Here is a 22,990-nt window from a genome sequence, read left to right on the forward strand (position 1 = left end):
GAGAGAGCTCTTTTCATATCAATCTCCTCGAGCTCAGTACAGCTCATCTGGCGCTCAAGGCCTTTAACTCATCATTCACCACTGACACCCTGCTTGTTCAGACAGACAAAACAACCATCATGTACTACCTGAACAAGCAGGGGGCACCAGGTCCAAAGCCTTGTGACTAGAGGCCCAAACAATTTGGAAATGGCTTTTGGCCAGGAACCTGAGGGTAACAGCAACTCACCTCCCAGGTGCCCAAAAGGTTCAAGCAGATGCTGTAAGCAAAGCTTCCAACACAAATCACGAGTGGGTCCTGTAGGAAGAAGTCGTTCAAAGTATCTACCGCTTGTGGGGCGCCCCTTCTATTGACCTCTTCGCCACATCGGAAAACAGAAAATGCTGTACCTTTGCCTCCAGGTATCACTATCCAAAGAAACTTTGGAATGCCCTGTAGATCAACCAGTCAGCCAAATTTCTTTCTGCCTTTCCACCAGTTCCCCTGATCCCGGAAATCCTGATCAAGCTGTTCCACTCTGAAGGAAAGATGATCCTAATTGCTCCAAAGTGGCCACAGCAATGGTGGTTTCCACACCTTCTTCACTGGCCATAGCGTACACATCTCAAGCTGCCATGCAGGCCAGACCTACTAATGGAATGTAGGGGACAGATTGTACACCCCAATCTCTCCTCCTTGAATTTGGCGGCATGGCTCCTGAACTAGTGTAGTATGGACACTTGAACTTGCCACAAGAGTGCATGGAGATTCTCAAGGAGGCTAAGCGGCCTTCTACTTGCTCCACTTACGCCTTCAAATAGAAGAGATTTCACATCTAGTGGTCCTGTAAGAATGTGGACCCGACTACTTGCCAAGAGGATGTGATTCTACCATACCTTCTACACTTGACCAAACCTGGCTTGCAATTCTCTTCCATAAAGGTTAATTTTACAGTTTTTACTGCCTACAGGAAATGTCCATCACAAACCTCTTTTTCAAACTCCCTGTCATAAAAGATTTCTTAGAAGGCTTGAAGAAGGTTTCCTCTCCCATTAGACGTCTCCTTCGCCTCCTTAGGAACTCAATATAGTGCTTTCTCGCCTTAGGCGAGATCCCTTTGAACCCATCCACAAGGTTTCCCTGCAACATCTCACGTGGAAGGCAGCTTTCCTGGTTCCAATAACTTCAGCGTGTCGTCAGCGAGATACAAGCGCTATGTTCTCATGAACCATATACTGTTTTTCATTCTAACAAAGTGGATATGAGAACTCACCCAAAAATTCCTTCCTAAAATAGTGTCAGACTTTCATGTTAACCAGACAATTTAATTGCCTACATTCTTTCAGAATCCCCCTACTCCAGCAAAAAGATCTCTCCATTCTTTGGATGTTAGGTGGGTTCTGAAGTTCTACCTTGACAAAACAAAAGATATCCACCAAATGAACCAGTTGTTTATTAACTATGGTCCAATATGCACTGGTCTGGCGTCTTCCAAACAATCCATCTTTAGATGCATATTTTCTTGTATCTTATTGTGCTACCAAAAAGCTAAAAAGCCACTAATAGCTAAACATAAATCACATTCTACTAGAGGTAAAGCAGCTACTGCTGCCTTACTGCATAACGTCACAAATCCAGAAATATGCAAGGCAGCTACCTGGAAATTGGTACATACATTCACCAAGCACTGCTGCCTAGATTATGACGCTAGAGCAGATGCTCAAGTAGGGCAGGCCTCCCTCAGAAATATATTTGCTTAAACTATATAAGTGACTCTCTGTCTTCTCCAGGTAAAGATGTGGGGATGGGCTTGCTATTCTTTTCAAGGCTTTTGACTATACATGGGAATCACTTACGAGAGAAGGGATAGTTTCTTATCCGTAACTCCTGTTCTCTTGTAGGGGACTTTCCATGATAAGTCTTAAGCAACCCTCCCTCCTCCCCGGTGGAATGGACAGAGGTATCCTGGAATCTTTCTATGTCCTGTATCGCCTTCAAAAAGAACTGAAGCAACTGCCACGAGCTGAGCATGATTGGATACTGGTGGTCTCTGGGCTCTTAAAGGTACAGCTTCTATTTTAGCCATATAATGGCAGCCTATAAGGCTACTCTGCCCAGCTCTCCCTCATCTCTATCAAAAAAAGGGTTAGTGAAGGAGATTTATACTGTTTGCAAAACATCTTAAATTATATTCAATTTTAATGTATTGGTCCTTTTTTGACTTCTTGATGAAGAATTAGGCCATTGCAGCCTAGATATGTAGACTGTATTATCTGTCGCTTTCTTAATTGTCTTTACAGGCCTTCCTGAAGAAAGGCAAACATTTCCACTTAAGAAGCTATATTAAAGAACTGATCCAGGGTCCCCTCATATGGGCGGGACTGTTCAGTGCTTATGAATTATCATGGAAATTCCCCTACGAGAGAACCGGAGTTACAGGTAAGAAACTATTCTCTTTCAGGGGATCCTCATAAATAGTCATAAACATTGAATATTCCGCCCTCGTGCGGGGACCCCGGAGCATACATAAAATACACACATGTATAAGTATGAAATATACACGAAAAATATAAAGCATTTTTAGTAGACAATTTTCATACCAAACTCATATATACATGTGTACAACAGCAATGCAGACTATATTGATAAACAGGCTAAAATGCTTTATTTCTATGGAGGTTTTTTTTTTTTTTTTTTAAACACTCCTTTCAAAATTACAAGAAGAAAAAAAATTCCAAAGCCCCATAGCTGGGCCCAGGGAAAGAAGCAGTAGCAACACAAGTGAAAAAAGAGAAAAAACTACATTGAAAACAATGGAGCATTGTTAGCCAATAGGCTGCATGCAGGTTAACACAGCAAAACCATAAAATGTTGGCACCGTGCCTTTAAGACCCTGAGCACCTCCAGTATCCCACCATGCCTCAGGGGTGAAGGAGAGGTGACAGTTGGTTCACAGTTAGGTCAGTACTTTTTTATGGTGACAACGCATCTAATAGATTAGAGAGATATGGTCTGTCCCTGCACTTCTAGGAGACTTGCGTCCGGGGAGGAGGGTGGTTTGTTTATGACTTTGAGGATACCCCTGGAAGAGAACTAGGATTTACAGGTAAGTAACTTATCCTTCTCTTCCAGGGGATCCTCATCAATAGTCATAAACATTGAATAGATTAGCAAGCCCATCCCTTAACTCTGCGGACTGTCTAATAGAAGTGCAGGAAAAGATATACACTGTGCAAACAAATTTCTCAGAGACGCTTTCCCCACTTGAGCGTCTGCTCAGGCATCTGAGTCCAAACAGTAATGCCTAGTAAATGTATGTACAGACTTTCATGTAGCAGCCTTACAGATTTCAGAGATTGGAACATTATTAAGGAGGGCAGCAGTAGCCGCTTTTCCTCTTGTCGAATGAGCCTTAGGCCTAGACAATAACTGTTTGTTAGCCAGTTGATATGCAGTAACAATACATTAAACTATTCATCTAGAAATGGTTCGTTTTGAGGCTGCATCGCCTGTTCTCTTATGACCGTAATTTACAAATAGGTGGTGAGAACTTCTAATCAATTGTGTCTTATCTAAGTAAAATTTTAGCACTCTTTTCAAATTTAGAGAGTGCACAGCTTTCTCTGCCGGAGTATCCGGATTGGGGAAAAAAGTTGGTAGTGAAATAGTCTGATTAGTGTGAAAATCCGACACCACCTTCGGTAAGAATGATGGATGAGTTCTTAGAACCACTCTATTTTCATGGAAAACCATGTACGGTTCCTTGGAGGACAAAGCCTGAATTTCACTGACCCTCCTCGCTGAAGTAATGGCTACGAGACAAGCTATCTTTCACGTAAGGTGTTGTAAAGAAGCTTTGTGGATAGGTTCAAAAGGAGGCCCCATGAGTCTAGATAATACTATGTTCAGTTCCCATGGAGGCGAGGGTTTTCGAATGGGTGGAAAAACCTTCTTCAAACCTTCTAAGAAATCCTTGACAATTTTCATACCAAACTCATATATACATGTGTACAACAGCAATGCAGACTATATTGATAAACAGGCTAAAATGCTTAATTTCTATGGAGCTTTTTTTTTTTTTTTTTTTTAAACACTCCCTTTCAAAATTACAAGAAGAAAAAGCTTTCCAAAGCCCCATAGCTGGGCCCAGGGAAAGAAGCAGTAGCAACACAAGTGAAAAAAGAGAAAAAACTACATTGAAAACAATGGAGCATTATTAGCCAATAGGCTGCATGCAGGTTAACACAGCAAAACCATAACATTTTGGCACTGTGCCTTTAAGACCATGAGCACCTCCAGTATCCCACCATGCCTCAGGGGTGAAGGAGAGGTGACAGTTGGTTCACAGTTAGGTCAGTACTTTTTTATGGTGACAACGCATCTAATAGATTAGAGAGATATGGTCTGTCCCTGCACTTCTAGGAGACTTGCGTCCGGGGAGGAGGGTGGTTTGTTTATGACTTTGAGGATACCCCTGGAAGAGAACTAGGATTTACAGGTAAGTAACTTATCCTTCTCTTCCAGGGGATCCTCATCAATAGTCATAAACATTGAATAGATTAGCAAGCCCATCCCTTAACTCTGCGGACTGTCTAATAGAAGTGCAGGAAAAGATATACACTGTGCAAACAAATTTCTCAGAGACGCTTTCCCCACTTGAGCGTCTGCTCTGGCATCTGAGTCCAAACAGTAATGCCTAGTAAATGTATGTACAGACTTCCATGTAGCAGCCATACAGATTTCAGAGATTGGAACATTATTAAGGAGGGCAGCAGTAGCCGCTTTTCCTCTTGTCGAATGAGCCTTAGGCCTAGCCAATAACTGTTTGTTAGCCAATTGATATGCAGTAACAATACATTAAACTATCCATCTAGAAATGGTTCGTTTTGAGGCTGCATCGCCTGTTCTCTTATGACCGTAATTTACAAATAGGTGGTGAGAACGTCTAATCAATTTTGTCTTATCCAAGTAAAATTTTAGCACTCTTTTCAAATCTAGAGGGTGCAAAGCTTTCTCCGCCGGAGTATCCGGATTGGGGAAAAAAGTTGGTAGTGAAATAGTCTGATTAGTGTGAAAATCCGACACCACCTTCGGTAAGAATGATGGATGAGTTCTTAGAACCACTCTATTTTCATGGAAAACCATGTACGGTTCCTTGGAGGACAAAGCCTGAATTTCACTTACCCTCCTCGCTGAAGTAATGGCTACGAGAAAAGCTGTCTTTCACGTAAGGTGTTGTAAAGAAGCTTTGTGGATAGGCTTGAAAGGAGGGCCCATGAGTCTAGATAATACTATGTTCAGTTCCCATGGAGGCGAGCGTTTTCGAATGGGTGGAAAAACCTTCTTCAAACCTTCTAAGAAATCCTTGACAATTTTCATACCAAACTCATATATACATGTGTACAACAGCAATGCAGACTATATTGATAAACAGGCTAAAATGCTTCATTTCTATGGAGCTTTTTTTTTTTTTTTTTTAAACACTCCCTTTCAAAATTACAAGAAGAAAAAGATTTCCAAAGCCCCATAGCTGGGCCCAGGGAAAGAAGCAGTAGCAACACAAGTGAAAAAAGAGAAAAAACGACATTGAAAATAATGGAGCATTATTAGCCAATAGGCTGCATGCAGGTTAACACAGCAGAACCATACAATTTTGGCACCGTGCCTTTAAGACCCTGAGCACCACCAGTATCCCACCATGCCTCAGGGGTGAAGGAGAGGTGACAGTTGGTTCACAGTTAGGTCAGTTCTTTTTTCCGGCTTCCTCTGAGTGGATCCTGGAGCATTGAGCTCTCACTTTTTCTGAGTTTTTCACAGAAAAATATTTAAAAACAGCATTTTTTCTACCTTCACTCAACATTTTTCACCTTTGTCTGAGTCAAGGGATTTTTTCCTGACTGGAAAATGCCTTCTCTTTTTGTGAAGTGCCCTTCCTGTGGGATGAAGAAGGCCCAGTCTTATCCACACTCTCTCTGTATTGTGTGTCTGCCTCAGAGCCACTGCCCTGACACATGCAGACACTGCAAGAACATGTCAAAAAGGACTCTGAAAGACAGAGAGAAAATCAGGCTTCATGGTCTTCATGAGAGGCAGAAGACATTGTCCTCTTCACTTCCCAGGCAGTCAACAAGCCATTCTCAGTAGAGACAGGCTAGATCGACGTCAGCTGGTAAGAAGGTGCCTGTCTGTTCCCCGTCGACGTCATTGCTGCCACCTTCGCAACGGCGACCCGACCGACGTCGATGAATACGACGTCGAAAGTGCATAGCCATCATAAGGGCAGATCTCCGTCGACGGCAACCCACCGATCGACGTCGAGCCAGCCCTGCCGTGCTCATTCGCCGTCTAACCCCTCACATCCCTCGACGGCACGGAAGACGACGTCGAGATCGCCTCAACGGCGAGAGCAAAGACATCCGTCATCTGCGGCCCATCACTCGACGGCGAGGCACACGACGTCGAGCAGGTCGCATTCAAGGGACCACTGGTCACCGTCGAGGCGCTCGACGTCGAGACCTGAGCAGTCCGTGGTACTCCCTTCGACGTCGGTACATCTTCCAATGTCGACACAGGTGTTGCCTATATCGCAATGGGAAGAGCGTCAGCTACCACCAGCTGATGAGAACACTCCAACAAGTCCAGTGGTCTCCATAAGGAGTGGATTATCTGGGCGGTCGAGAACCGCATCGTCTGGGCACATCTCGCCCATAAACCTATCGCAAAGGTGGTTGGAGAGTCTTAATAAAACACCTGCTTCTCCAGACTCTCAATACTCGCGGATGTACTCACCATCGGCTTCTCTCCCGAGGACACCATCGCCAACAGCGTGTACAGAACGGGCTCGTTCTGCGTCTCGCCAGTCTGCCACTAGGCCTCGGAGCACTACAACAAGATCTAGGAACAGGTCACGCTCCCAGAGAAGATCAAGTTCGCGCCGTCACAGAAGGTCTCCTTCTTGGTCCACATCGTTGGGGTCTTCAGTAAGAGGGTACCCCCCGACTCTAACGGATTCTCCACCAGCTAGAGTTTCCCCAGTGGACGACATCACAACTTTCAACGAGGTGCTTCTCAGGGGAGCACAAAAGCTGAATATTGAGGTCCCAGAGCCTACAACCTCCTCATCCGTAATCTTTGAAACCCTGCAACATAGGGTGGTTTCAAAGAAATTGTTACCGCTGGTGCCTGGGCTTCTACAACCAACCATGGAGACTTTTTTAACACCAGCAAACCTCCATTCAGCTCCCGCTAGGATCTTAAAGAAATACAAGGCACCTGATCAAGATCCTTTGTTTCTCAGGGCTGATCCACCACCAGACTCAGTCATATTGGCCGCAGCCCGTAAGACACTCTCAGTGGCATCATCCTCGACGGTTCCACCGGACAAGGAGAGTAGACACCTGGACTCTCTGGGGAGGAAGATGTGTGGCACGGCGGCGTCAATGATGAAGGTCTCCAGCGCCTCAGCACTCCTAGGCAGATACGATCGGTCACTCTGGGACTCACTGAGCAAGTTTGCAGAAAAGCTGCCTAGAGAGGACAGACAGCATTTTCAGGAGATCCTTCAGGAGGGAAGTCTGGTGTCCAATCAGGCCATCAGTGCAGCAGCAGATGGTGCAGACTTGGCAGCACATGGTTACGCACATGAGGTTTGTGCGAGAAGGTCTTCCTGGCTAAGACTCACAGGATTGAAGCAGGAAGCGCAGCAGCGTATCTTGAATCTTCCGTTTAATGGAAACTCGCTATTTGGAACCCACACAGATGAGGAGATGGCACGTATGAAGGCGGAGGTTGACACCATGAGGGCAGTGGGCCTCGAGAAAAGGAAAGACTTCAGGCGAAGGTTTAGGCCTTACGACAGGCACCCGTTCCAACAGAGGGTTCAAACCCCTCATTGGTCCCAAAGACAACAACAGAAACAAGGACATCCCCTCTTCCAGTCTCGTAAAGCCACAAGAGACCGAGGGTCAAGCAGACCTCAGCAGTCTACCCTCAAAGCCCCTGCAAAACAATGAGGATTCGCTTCCCTTGATACCGTACACCACTCCGGTTGGGGGAAGTATCACAGCGTTCATTCACGCGTGCCATGGCATAACAAAAGACAAATGGGTGCTGAACATTGTAGAGAGTGGATACTCTCTTCTTTTCCGGCAACCTCCTCCTCACTTGCCACCAACCAAATCCAGTCCTGCTCACATGAGCTTATTACGCAAAGAGGTTCATGCTCTGTTACAGAAAAAAGCAATAGAAAAGGTTCCAGTCGCACAAAGAAGAAAGGGGGTGTACTCCCGCTATTTTCTAGTAGCAAAAAAGGGTCGGGAAGGAGTTTTCAGACCGATTCTAGACTTGAGGCTGCTGAACAAGTACATAAAGAAACAAAAGTTCAGGATGCTGGCTCTCCAACAGATTTTCCCTCAACTGCATCAAGGAGACTGGATGTGCTCCATAGAACTGCAAGATGCGTATTTTCATATCCCGATCATTCCCAAACATCGGAAATTCCTACGATTTGTGATAGCCTCCCAACACTATCAGTTCAAGGTGCTTCCTTTCGGCCTAAAATCTGCCCCTTGCGCACTCTCCAAATGTGTAGCAACGGTAGTGGCGCATTTAAGGAAGCAGAAAATATTCATTTATCCATACCTAGACGACTGGCTGCTGAAAGCCTCCTCTCCGAAGCAGGCGAAAAACCTTCTGGACATTGTGCTTAGTGTTTTCCGATCTCTAGGTCTACAAGTCAACTTCCAAAAGTCCACCCTCATCCCAACACAAACCCTCCACTACCTGGGAGCAATGCTGAATACAGAGCTCGAAAGAGTGTATCCTTCGGAGGAACGACTGTTATCAATAAGGAGGAAGTGTCAAGACCTTCTGAGTTCCCCTGCGCCTACGGCCCGTCAGGTGACATTTCTGTTGGGCTCCATGGCCTCTTGCATTTTCATTGTCCCGAACGCCAGATTGCATATTAGGCCTCTTCAAGAGGCTTTGGAGGAAAACTGGAGTCAACACACAGGCCACTGGGAGGACAGAATGCTTCTTCCGGTAGGAGCGCGTCAATCATTACGATGGTGGATGCACAGACATCACCTGTCAGTAGGAGTTCCTTTTCATCAGCTGATCCCGTCTGACACTCTGGTAACGGATGCGTTGCTTCAGGGCTGGGGAGCTCATCTGGGTTCCCTTCAAGCTCAGGGCTTGTGGTCCAACAAAGAAAGAGCGTACCATAGCAGCCTGCTGGAGCTCAGAGCGGTTCATCTGGCTCTCAAGTCTTTTGCTCCATCGATTCAGGAAAAATCTCTCCTGGTACAGACGGACAATATGACGACAATGTATTATCTGAACAAGCAAGGAGGGACGAGATCCCTGCCCCTGTCTCGGGAATCTCAGGCCATTTGGCATTGGCTCATAGTGAGGGGAACGTCTCTTACAGCAATTCACCTCCCAGGGCTGCAAAACGTGGAGGCAGACTTCCTAAGCAGAACCCTCGAGGACGCCCACGATTGGGTTCTTCACGACGAGGTCGTCGAAGACCTCTTCGTTCAGTGGGGTCGGCCTCAGTTAGATCTCTTCACAGACGAGGTAAACAAGAAATGACCAGACTTCGCGTCCAGGTTCTACCGTCCGGAGTCTCGAGGGAATGCCATGTTGATCGACTGGTCAGGGATATTTCTCTACGCCTTTCCACTGATTCCCCTCATACCAGCTGTGATAAACAAACTCTGCAGATCCAGCACCAGAATGATTCTCATAGCCCCGCAATGGACTCGTCAGTTCTGGTACACGGATCTCCTCAACCTATCAGAACAACCGCACAAGAGGCTGCCGTGCAGACCGGATCCCCTTTGCAGGCTGGGAGGCAGGATACTTCACCCCAACCTTCCCTCTCTGAGCTTGACAGCATGGCTCCTGAATTCCTGCAGTATGGGCATCTAGGGCTCTCGCAGGAATGCATGAACATCTTAAAGGAGTCCAGACGGCCTTCCACGCGGCGCTCTTACGTGTTCAAGTGGAAGAGATTCTACATATGGTGTCGTCAGCAGGGTCAGAATCCTAATCTGGCTCAGGAGGAGGCCATATTGTCTTAAGTGCTCCATCTGGCGAAATCAGGTCTGCAAGTGTCACCTATTAAGGTACATTTATCTGCCATTACAGCCTATTGTAAGTCACCTTCTCAGGAATCCTTTTTTACAAGGCCAGTAGTCAAGGATTTCTTAGAAGGTTTGAAGAAGGTTTTTCCACCCATTCGAAAACCCTCGCCTCCAATGGAACTGAACATAGTATTATCTAGACTCATGGGCCCTCCTTTCGAGCCTATCCACAAAGCTTCTTTACAACACCTTACGTGGAAGACAGCTTTTCTCGTAGCCATTACTTCAGCGAGGAGGGTCAGTGAAATTGAGGCTTTGTCCTCCAAGGAACCGTACATGGTTTTCCATGAAAATAGAGTGGTTCTAAGAACTCATCCATCATTCTTACCGAAGGTGGTGTCGGATTTTCACATTAATCAGACTATTTCACTACCAACTTTTTTCCCCAATCCGGATACTCCGGCGGAGAAAGCTTTGCACTCTCTAGATTTGAAAAGAGTGCTAAAATTTTACTTGGATAAGACAAAATTGATCAGACGTTCTCACCACCTATTTGTAAATTACGGTCATAAGAGAACAGGCGATGCAGCCTCAAAACGAACCATTTCTAGATGGATAGTTTAATGTATTGTTACTGCATATCAATTGGCTAACAAACAGTTATTGGCTAGGCCTAAGGTTCATTCGACAAGAGGAAAAGCGGCTACTGCTGCCCTCCTTAATAATGTTCCAATCTCTGAAATCTGTAAGGCTGCTACATGGAAGTCTGTACATACATTTACTAGGCATTACTGTTTGGACTCAGATGCCAGAGCAGACGCTCAAGTGGGGAAAGCGTCTCTGAGAAATTTGTTTGCACAGTGTATATCTTTTCCTGCCCTTCTATTAGACAGTCCGCAGAGTAAAGGGATGGGCTTGCTAATCTATTCAATGTTTATGACTATTGATGAGGATCCCTTGGAAGAGAAGGATAAGTTACTTATCTGTAAATCCTAGTTCTCTTCTAGGGGTATCCTCATCAAAGTCATAAACAACCCACCCTCCTCCCTGGACGCAAGTCTCCTAGAAGTGCAGGGACAGACCATATCTCTCTAATCTGTTGGATGCGTTGTCACCGTAAAAAAGTACTTACCTAACTGTGAACCAACTGTCACCTCTCCTTCACCCCTGAGGCATGGTGGGATACTGAAGGTGCTCAGGATCTTAAAGGCACGGTGCCAAAATTGTATGGTTCTGCTGTGTTAACCTGCATGCAGCCTATTGGCTTATAATGCTCCATTGTTTTCAATGTAGTTTTTTCTCTTTTTTCACTTGTGTAGCTACTGCTTCTTTCCCTGGGCCCAGCTATGGGGCTTTGGAAAGCTTTTTCTTCTTGTAATTTTGAAAGGGAGTGTTTAAAAAAAAAATAAACTCCATAGAAATAAAGCATTTTAGCCTGTTTATCAATATAGTCTGCATTGCTGTTGTACACATGTATATATGAGTTTGGTATGAAAATTGTCTACTAAAAATGCTTTATATTTTTCGTGTATATTTCATACTTATACATGTGTGTATTTTATGTATGCTCTGGGGTCCCCGCATGAGGGCGGGAATATTCAATGTTTATGACTTTGATGAGGATACCCCTGGAAGAGAACTAGGATTTACAGGTAAGTAACTTATCCTTCCTTCCCGCTGTTCCAGCAGCACTTTGGAAACAGAGTTATTTCCATGTTTACCCATTAATACGTCAGAGGACTAGTCAGGTGGGACTGGCATGGTGTTGAAGGGGTATGCGAAAAAACAGAGGAATCATACTGTTGTGTAGCCATTTTAGTTTTAGCTCCATGCACGTTATTTTAACACACTAGGCCGCTGTGCACTTTAACCTAGATATATTTTACTCAGCTTCGCTTTATTATTATTACAATAACCATTTTTATGGTCTTGTTTATTTTCACCTATCTAACTGTTTTTGCCTAGGCCAGCACTCTGTTCTTAAACAAGACATTCTTGATCACTCTGTGCTTCATTCAAGGCTGCAGTTCGGTACATTGCCGGTGAACGTGGTAGACGTTTAGTCTCCAACATTTGTGGAAAATACACATCCTTACGTAGGGACATTTTCTCAGAACATCAGCTGCGTTATTACATAAACACTTCATTGTCCCTTACACGTCAGAGGAAGATTCCAGCCAGGGAACCAGGACTGTATGCTGATTGCTGAATGCTGAATGCTGAATGCTTTGCTACAGATGCTAACGCAGACCACAAGCCTTTGCTCAGCTATGGGGGTTGATGTCTTCCCTGGGGAACCTGAAAGGCAGAATTAGAGCTTAACATGCTGTGCTCAAATTATACCTTAGATAGGAAATAGTCCTTCGATTATAGTGAAAATATGATAGTGCTGTTTTTACGCTTCACTTTTCTCGTCACAATTTTAATACTGTCATGTTGTGTCGTCCTGGTTATTGCAGCTCACACTTTGCTATCTAAGATGCTATCTAAGATGCAGTTGTTTTATTAAACTAATAATTGAAACATATACTACTTCTGTTTGTCATTTCTATATGAGACTAAGTTGTAAATGAGAGAGAGAACCGGATGTGACCTGAGTGACCACGACTTCCTGAGAAGCCTAGTATGTCATGCACTCGGCTGCCCAATCATCACTATCCTGTGGTAGGGATGAGGCACTGCTAGTTGGCCGGAGCAAAATCCGGATTAGAGCAACAGGTGTCACCCGCAGTGGGTTGGACTCAGTCTCCCACACCGCGGACAATTTTGCTGCTCAAAATCCAGTAGTCTCATTAGGATAATGAGAGCGTACGCGACAATACCACTATCTTTAGCTTATTCACTCATAAACTCACCACAGTTATAGGAACTGATATTTATCAAACTGGCTATACGTTAGCCACCATACTTTATTACCAAGAAGTGTGAAAGGTGTTAACTCAAAGCATGTTCTTAGTAGTTTACCCAAACAATGATTAAATTATCAATATTACCTGAACATATTTGTAGTAAATAATGATTGGACCAGCAGACTGTGGCTCGTCCTGTTGCCTTAACAAAAGAACGTTTTACAGCCAAGGACATGGTGTGAACAATTGTTTGTTGCAGAGCACTCTGCAACTTATATTCGCAATGATGAATTTGCCCGTTTTGCTTAATATGAACACATAATTTACATATTTAGTTAGACCTAGCTGAAATAGATATGCTTATTATTTTTATAAAAGGATCTTGTTTATCACCTCATGTGGAAATGCTTGGTTTACATACCCTTTCCGTTTACAAAGAATTTAGGTGGACTTAGCCTCAGCCATATTGCTGAGACAGTGAGATCCCTTCTATGGTTAATAATATCTCAGTGCCTATTCAGACAAAGACTATGCTGTGTTCCCACCAATTAAAGGTTTAACGTCTAAATAACTGAATTGAAATGAACAGGCAACTAGTCACATATATAGTATAATAATATGGGCTATTGTCCCATGACATCTTGATCTCCACTAGATTCTTCATCTCCATTTCTCTTTCTTTCTCTCATTCTGTCCTTAGGTTGTGGGATTTGCAATTTTCTTTGCTCTTGTGCTGAAGAAGGTAGAAGAGGAGGAGGAGCCGGAGATTGATGCTGCCTTGAAAGGTGAGAATGCATTACTAGCAGATTTGGTTATCTTTCCATCTGATGTTCATAAAAGGTAGCATATATCCGCTTATGTACGAGATCCTAGAATACAATTTCTCAAGAATTCTTTTAATGTTTTTCAGTTAACCAAATGAATAGTAAACACCCCTGAATACACAATGTTCTTGTGGTTTTTTTTAACCAATGTATTACACCTGCAGTGCTTTTGGCTAAAAAAAACTCTATTGGAAGCTGCACTATGCCACCATGCTCAGTCGAGTGACAGACATTCTGTGTTTTTCCGTTCTGTGAAGAACACCCTGCTCAGTACACTGCTTTTTAGTAAGGTATTTTTGCCCTAAAACACCACTTTTTTGAGGGATTTCAATTTTCACTTTATGTCTTTAGGCATTGTGGTTGTTTTAAAGCATTTTTAAAAAGGGGTTTCATCACCCTTTTGTAGGTCTGGCATTAGGAGGCTTTTAATTTTTATTAAACAGTATTTATATAGATACTTATTTATAGTGACTTTCAGCTAGCCCTCACTTTATCCCTTGCTCTGTTATAGCCTCATTCACAGTTGTATTGTGCCCACTACAGCATAGAGCATTACACAGTGGGCCAGCCTAATTCAGCCATTGACTAGCTTTCCTTTGAGTAAGGGCATTCTGCTCTTTCACAAGGTGCCCATCTACATACAAAGTAGATCCCTACAGTGCCATGGACAACTATTGCAATGTGTGCTTATCTGATGGAGACTTCTAGCCACAGATTCCATACCTTAGAATTATTATCCCGAGGCTCCATGTGATGTCGTCCTCACTGGAAGTGGTGCAACGAAACATGCTGACGTCAGTTCTTTTCTTTCCATACCAATCACTGCAGATCCAGAGGGAGCTACCCCCAGTCATATTTTAACTGATCTCTTTCTAGTTTTTATCTAAATTGTTTGAGATTTTTCTCTGGTGTGGCAGAGATGTCCACTAGGAATGCTGGTTTCAAGGTCTACGTATCTGTGACCGCCCCGCATCTTGTCTGCCTTTGGTGTCTTGAGCTCAGCCACAAAGTGAAGACCTGCTTCGACTGCCGCGCCATGCACCCCAAGACCTTGATGGAGCATTCCCTCTCACAGTTGCAATCCCGGCTGAGAAGAATGTTCCAGGATCGGTCGCAGAGCCATTGATCTTCGTTACAGTCAAAGTCATCCGGGCGTTCGGCTAAGTCCCACAAGAAAGAGAAGAGTTAAAAGTGGAAGAGTTCTTCTTTTTCTTCACCCCATCCGTCAAAGTCATCTGACGAGACAAGAGCTCGCCATTCAAGGCTTGGCTCCACGGTTGGGCCTGCACCAGTTTCACACCTCCTGATTTTCCGGGAGCTGAAGTGACCCCTGCCCAACACCACAAATTTTATGAGGACATGCAGCTCATATTTGGGTGGCCTGTGCCTGCTAACGCACCTTTGGTCCCCACGGATTTTGGAGGGGCCTCCACTGGTCCCTGCTGATGGGTCCTCCCTCGGCACCAGTCAGACCCCTTGGATCCAATGATGGATCCAGACCAGTGCCGGTCATCCCACCTCAACCTTCCCCAACACCAGTCCCACTGTTGAAGCTCCTGCCACTGGCTCCATTCTTATCCCCAACGCAGAGCTGGATGGACATTGTCTGACTGGAGCCTCCAGGCTGAAGCCTGAGCCCTATTCCTAGGGGCTAGGATTCAGGCAAGATTGGAAGGGGCCACTGGATCCTGAAGAATACCAGCCCATAGACCCTGACATGGATTGGTGTTAGGAATTGGCGGATGCCAGTGGACTGGACACCTCTCCAGATACTGGCTTGGTCTCTTTGGATATGGAGGAGGGTGCCATATTTGCTATGGTGGTGAGGACAGCGGCTGAGGTCCTGAACCTTCAGATGGCCCAGTGGCTGCCAAGGCTAATGTCTCAACAAAAGTGCTTCAGTTGGAAGTCACCCCTTTAGAACAGCTTTCCCCCATTTAACAAAGCCCTCACGGATGTCCTGCTTGGGGCCTGATCCAGGCCCTTGCACAGGGGCTCCCATGAACTGTCCAACCTGAGAACACATAATGTCAGTGGTTTTACGTGCTAGAGTTCCCAAGCCAGCTATTGCTCATGGATGCTTTTTGTCTCATGTGTAGCTCAGGCCTCCTGTAAGCCTTTCAGCCCATACAGCTCCTGACCCAGAGTTCTCAAGAAGATCAGGAATGACCAGACCCAAGCCATCCTTATGGCTTTGGGCTGGGCTCGGAGAGTTTGGTATCCTGAGCTGTTGAGCATGGCCATTGGTCCTCCCATCAGGCTCCCCCTTCAGAAGGATCTCCTGTTGCAACAGCAAGGGAGGATCCTCAACCTCAGCATGGTAATATTCCACCTTCATGCGTGGAGACTGAGTGCCTACAGCTGACAGTTTCTGCTCCCCACCCCTTGAAGTTTGTAATGTCATCTTGGCAGCCAGGTGTCCCTTCACCAAGACGGTATGCGCTTGCTGGGGCAAGTTTCTGACATGTGGTGCAGAAAAAGTTGACCCGCTTTTTGCTCCCCTTTCTCAGATCCTTCTATTTATTCTTTCTCTTGCCCAGCAGAGCTCCTCTTTGGGCACCGGGAAGGGATATCTTTCTACCATCTCAGCCTTTCTCCAGTTGCCATATCAGCCAACTCTTTTCAAATGCGCTATTGCAAATAGGTTTTTGACAGGTCTTCAACACATATTTCCACCTTCATCCTTCATCTTACCTCAGTGGGACCTCACTCTTGCACTTACCTTTCTGATGTTTGCTCCTTTTGAGCCAATGCACAACTGTCCTCTCTGGCTCCTTACCATCAAAGCAGCCTTTATAGTGGCAATAACATCTGCCCGGAGGGTCAGTGAGATCTAAGCCTTATCATCTAAGCCTCTGTACCTAAAAACAAGCTGGTTCTTCACAGTAGAGCATCCTCCCTGCTGAACATTATCACTCCTTTGCATGTAGGACAGAGGAGTGACTACACTGACTGTACCCAAAAAGAGCGTTGTCGTTCTATCTTGACCGCAGGAAAGAGTTCTGAGGGAAACAACCAACTCTTTTTGGGTTATGTTGCAGCGAAGAGGGGAAGGCTGCGCAGAAATTAACCATATCCAGATTATTTGGGCTGCATTAAAATCTGCTATGCACTGGCCAAGAAACAACCCTCCTGAGGGTTTGCGTGCTCATTCCACCAGAGCTAAGGCTGCAGCCACTGCATTAGTATGCAGAGTTCTGGTCCTGGACATCTGCCAGGCAGCAACATGTGATTCTCTGCACTTTCAGGAAGCACTGCTGCCTGGACAGTCATGTCCGTCTGTATGGGCACTTTGCTCATTTGGTTCTGCATGACTTTTTAGTGTAAAACTTTTTCGCAGACCCACCTCCGGGGAAGTGTTGCTTGGGTGTCTGCTCTAAGGTGATGAATCTGCGGCTAGAGGTCTCTAGCAGATGAACAAGCTACCTTCTTTAATGCCTTATCTGGTAGACCCTTTTGTCGCAGATTGCTTACTGACCCACCCATCCTTCTTGCTCTGTGAGTGGTTTTCTAGGGAGAGTGCTTTTCCCTTTTCAGTGCCTTAGTTTCCTACACCATTGGCTCTGTGTTCTTGGGGTGGAAAGTCATGAAAAGAAACTGATGTCAGCACGCTGGGGTAGCACCTGTAAAGGCAACTCTCATGTCACTTTCGGTGCAGACAATGCCACACGGAGCTGAACGATGCCACCTACCGGCGCACAGGGGTGGTGGTCACGAAAACTTTTCAAATCCATTCTGATTCCTGGAAAAAATTCTAAGGTAAGGAATCTGTGGCTAGATAGACTGTCTGCCAGATAAGGCTTTACCGAAGGTAATTAACATTAATTTGTTCTTTTGGGACCAAAAAAGTTTATTAACTTTTTCCCATTGTTTTTAAAATGTTGTTTTTTAATATTGATAAGGGCCTGGCATCTCCCACAACAATGTTTCATAAAAAAAAATAGCAAAACAGACTTTGAGAAAGCCATATGGCTGGCAGCCAACTGATTGGCTTTGCCAATGCTCAGTTCCTGTGCATTTTCATCTCCCTACTTTCTCAAGCAGTCATGCCAGCTCTTTTTGATAAATGCCCCCTTTGTAGATGAAAGACATGAAGGAATGATGACAATGATGTTTGTGCGGCCTCTCTTCCTGACTCTCACTCCATTAAAGACTGCAATATTTGATGGAGGATGAGGGACAGGAAATTTGTCCACCATGGGGATAAGAATGGTGATATTGACAGACAATAGTCTCCTTCAGCTTCAAACTTCTGCCTTGGAGAAAAAGGGGTCCATTTACCACATTCACCCTCCCATGGCACAGCCTCTGCCACTTCAGTATCTCAAAGCCATCACCCACTGTTGGTCGCCATTGATGTGGATGATGTATAGAGGCCCATTAGAACATCATTCAGCATCGAAGCGTTTAGTGTTGAAGCATGCCCATATCTCGACATCAAAAGAATCAAAGCATTCAGGGGCCTTGTCAAGACACCACTAGACATTGAGAGTCCTTTCAACGTTGGGTGGCTCCCCATCTTCTAGAGTGTCTCCTTCCTTGGCTAGCCCTCACAATTGCCTCTATCACTAGTCAATGTTATTTCTCTCTGCTGAGGATGATGCCCAGCCAGACCCTTTTGTGGAGCTAAGCTCTGCACAATGTGCTAGCCTACAAAGCACTTGGTGGAGGTGGATCAGTCTCCTGCTCCACCTTGTCAGAAAGATTTTGATACATACAGCCAGTGAAATGTTGGGTGGGAAAGGTTAAGATCCAAAGTTTCTCAGCGATATAGTACCGGCTGATTCTCTGGTAGCAGCTCCAGCAAAGACGATATAGAATGCTGTAGCTATTATTTCTTGAAATGCTCTGGAGAAATAGAAAAGAGGTTGGGACTACCTCATCAAGATTTGTGAGGCTTCAGCTGCATTATCACGGTTGCTGGTTTTCTCTCCTTTTAAGGCCCTATTTTAGGTATTTCTGGGATTCCATGAACAAGTTCCTGGAACTTCTTCCCAAGAGAAGATTTCTTTGAGATCAATAAAGATAGAATGATCCTTTCAGATAGCTTGATTGGAGTTGCTTATGATACGGCTGTCCTAGCCACTGCTGATATCTGTCATGCTATCTCCATCAGGTGTTTGTCTTGGCTTTGACTTACCTCTTTGGCGCCATACACATACAAAAAATGTCAGAACTACCTTTCAGTTGCTCATCCTTATTTGAACGACAACCTGAGTGCCAAATTCAAAAAAATAAAATGGTGGCAGAGACCTTAAAGTCAGTAGATCTGGAAAGAAATAAAGAGTTCCCTTGTGTTCAGTTAAATGGCCTATTGAAGGGTAACCAATCTGCACATATACTTTTCTGGAAAGGTAAGATTCAAGAACAAAAGCCACAGCAACATCAGTCCTTTCAGCAGCAAAAGTCCACTTGTGGAAGAAGATCTGGTCAGGAGCCTTTCCTGGCTCTAGGAAAGGCCCTGACAAAGCCTGTTCTACTGCTGATACTCATTCCCTGCACTGGCCTTGCCCATGGTGGTATCCAGACCTTCTCCAGGTGTCCCTTCTGCCCCACAAGAAGCTGACAATCATGTGAATCTGCTTTTCAGGATGCCAGGCAGAATCTTTCATCCAACCTTACATCACTGAATCTAACTGCCTCTACCTTACAATATAAACACGTTACTATCAATAAGAAAGAGGCTTTTTATAAGCATCATGGATGAAATGCTAGAGGTGATCCAGATGGGGGACTAGAAAAAATGTTGGGATCTGGTAAGGAAACATTTATTATGCATGCTGGGTCTGCAATTCACTTGGTATCCAAAAATAAGTGGGTTCTCCATGGGGAAATTTTACAAGGCCTGCCCTTTCAAAATGTACTTGGTAATAAATCAGAGATAACTGTGTTCTTTTCTTATAAAAAACATTTAAAAAAAATATAGGGCCTCATTATGACATTGGCGGCAAATGTCGCCTATCGCCACAGCGACGGGTGCCAAAATACAGTCGCTACCGACCGTCCATTGAATTATGACCGCAGCCGGAATTCTGCCAGAAGGCTGTCGGAATTCCGGCTACGGTCATGGCGGCAGACAGCAGTAAGGTGGCGCTGCTGCCAGGGGGAGGGGAGATGGGGAGACCTCTATCAATGCCAGGGAAGGAATTCCCTGGCACTGATAATGCCTACCGCCATGGTTTCCGTGGCGGTACAGAACCATGGCGGTACAGAAACCACGGAAACCATGGCGGTGGGTGGGGTCAAAATGCCATGGGCGGCCTAGTGACGGCCGCCGGGCTGGAGACTGCAGTCTCCAGCCCAGTAGCCGTTACCGCCGTGGCAGTCAGTGTGTTAACTTGGCGATTTGGCCGCTGTCATAATAGTGGAGGTATGTACCGCCAGCCTGTTGCCGGTACTACCTCCACTATTGCACCGACGGCCGGAGTCATAATGACCCCCATAATCTCTTAAGTTGAGTAAGGTTGCAGGGCCTGATAATGTTATTGCAGTCTTACTTAAGGAGAATATTGACTGGTGGGTGAAAATTTTAGAATTTTTATTCCAATGGATAGCAAAAACAGGTAAGATCTCTGATACTCAGAGGGGCCCTACTATTAAGCCTTTTATTAAAGAAAGGAGATGGGAGTACCAAATCAGATATAGGCTAATTACTCTTTCAAATGTCTCTGGGAAGATCATCTGCAAAATATTGCTCTCTAAACTTGACAAATGGGTGTCAGATCATAATTGTTAACCTATAGAACAGGGGTCTTCAAACTGGGGGGCCTCAAGTGTTCCCAGGGGAGGCGCAAGGCTCTGGCCAAAAGAAGCATTTCACAGATAACAGTGTTTTGTTTTGAGCAGAAACATGTTATTGCATTTTTAAAATGGCAACAGTACTCAACTGCAATGTTTAAATACATCTAGATATATTTAAACATTGCCATTTTTATAAAATATTTGTGAAAAATTCTAAAGGGGGGGCTGTAGGCGGGTCTCCTCGACCTCGCCTTCCAGCTCCTCCGACTGGCGCCATTCACGCACCTCAGCCGGAAGAATCTTGCGTTCCCATGGAGACATGGGAACGCCCACTGACGCTTGGAACCTGGATTTCTGGGTCCCGGCATTAAAAGAAACGACGGACTCCAGATACGAGGAGGAGGAGTTCTCTCCGAGAACTACACCAACAGAGGAAGACCGCAAGTCGCTGCGTACGGAAGACGAGGAAGTTGAGCCAGACGAGATTCCAGGAACCGGCAGGGAATCTCCAGAGAAGACCAGAGTCCCGGAGAAGAGCAATTTCCGCCACGACCCACGAGGGTCGTGGCTATACAAGGTACGGTCCTTGTTCCAAGGACACCGCAAACCTGTTTCAATACCGGGACACAGAGGAGAGGGGGCCGAGAGAGGGGAGGGGGCTGAGGAGGGTATTTAAGAACGGGGACACCAGAGAGAGTGTGTCTAGAACTAGCAGAACACTTGGGGAAAGCACGGAGAGAGTCGTTTTTACCACAAGTGCATCAATCCTCGCACCCACTCACAGCCGGGTCTATCTCTATATACCCTCTCTACCTCTATCTCAAGGTCTTTTTCCCTCTCCCTGCATGTCTAAATTCTAAAACTGCGCAATTATCCCCACAACCCACTTACCTTTGTTTTCGCTCCTGTTTTTCCTTTTTCCGGTTCCATCTGGGAGTTCATGCGATCCGGGGCCGTCCACCAGGAACCTATAAAGACAAGAAAAGAGACGTTAAAGAAGAAATCCACTGGAGTACAGCTATCAAACTTTTGTTACCTCATTCATTTCCGTTACTTCTTGTTTTCAACCCCCTAAAATAAACTCTCTTACTAAAATACGGCTCAGAGTCCTCTGTACCGCCGCTCACCCCACCACGGTGGTGTCAGAAGTGGGATAGAGTCCATAGGCGGTACATAGAGGTAAACAGGATGGGGGAGAAACCTACCCTAGAGGATATGATTAAGCAATTGGCGGAAGGTCAGCGACACCTTCAACTGGTGTGGGAGGCTCATCAAAGGGAAGCAAAAGAGGACCGAGAGGCCCTACAAACGGCATTAAAAAGCCAAGCCACCATCATGGCTAATAATCAGCTGGTGCATGAGACAGCGCTCCAGAAATTAACTGATACCATCGCAGCCAGCAAAGTACATCCTAATGTCCTGAGCTCTGTCCTACAAAAGTTCCAAGAAGGTGAAGACCCTGACTCCTTCTTCACAAATTTCGAACGTGTGGCATCCTCGGCCCAATGGCCAGAAGAACGCTGGGTTCAATATATCGCTCCCCTCCTGACGGGCATCCTCCAAACAGCATACCAGGCTGCTAATCCCGGGGGTACTACCCCTTACAAGGATATTAAGAGTAGTATCCTAGAAAGGGTGGGACATGACTCAGAGTACTATAGGATGAAGTTCAGGAAGGTGAAATGGGGACAGAGCAAGGATCCGTACCTTCTATTTCAGGGTTAAGGATCTGGGGCTGAAATGGCTGGGACCGTTAGGAACAGACCGAGAAGACGTCATTAAAGCTGTTATTCTAGAACAGTACCTAGATTCCCTCCCAGGCAGTACAAGGAGTTGGATAAGACAGCACCCCAAAATAGATACTGAACTGGCTGTAGACCTGGCCTGCGCCTATCACAGGTCTATTGACGTTAAGACTCTAGGCCCCAGGAACAATGTCAAGCCTCCCGTGGGACCCCTCAAATATTCTCCACGACGACCACCAGAAGAACCAGGGACCCATAGACCAGGAGAGGCAAACCCATGCAACAACCCCAATGTTTTAGCTGATGGGAGTGGGGTCACATTGCGAGGATGTGCCCAAGAAAAGGCGACCGGGTAGAACCCATGGAAATTGGGGTCATCAGGGGTAGGGTATTGTGTACTGGTAGAGGAAACCTTAAGTTCAAACAGACTATAAAAGTAAACGGAACCCTAATAGAAGCGCTGATCGACTCTGGCTGTAGTCAGTCAATAATACGCAGAGACCTATTAAGCCAAGCGGACCGGACCCTGAACCAGTGGGTTACTATCTGTTGTATTCATGGGGATAAAGAGAACTATCCACTGGGGCTGGTCAGAGTAGAGTGGGGAGAGCATCAAGGTTTTCTTCCAGTAGGAATTATGGACCGATTGGTAGAAGACTGTGTCATAAGTACAGACTATATCAGGTTCACTGATCTCTTAGATAAAACAAGGTTCCCCGTGTCATCTCCTTATTGGTGGTCGGAAGCACCGTTTTCTAACAGTCAT

The 22,990-nt window shown here is 45.5% G+C and overlaps 1 protein-coding gene across 1 annotated transcript in view; it reads left to right on the top strand.

The window, feature by feature from the left end:
- LOC138267110 (polycystin-1-like protein 2) overlaps positions 1-22,990 on the top strand; it is a 176,688-nt gene that overhangs the window by 116,720 nt on the left and 36,978 nt on the right. Inside the window, exon 12 of the mRNA XM_069215959.1 lies at positions 13,615-13,699. Within this exon, the coding sequence (XP_069072060.1) occupies positions 13,615-13,699 (85 nt within the window). The remainder of the gene's footprint in view (positions 1-13,614; positions 13,700-22,990) is intronic.

The sequence above is a fragment of the Pleurodeles waltl genome, chromosome 12 (genome assembly GCF_031143425.1).
Source record: "Pleurodeles waltl isolate 20211129_DDA chromosome 12, aPleWal1.hap1.20221129, whole genome shotgun sequence".
NCBI lineage: Eukaryota > Metazoa > Chordata > Amphibia > Caudata > Salamandridae > Pleurodeles > Pleurodeles waltl.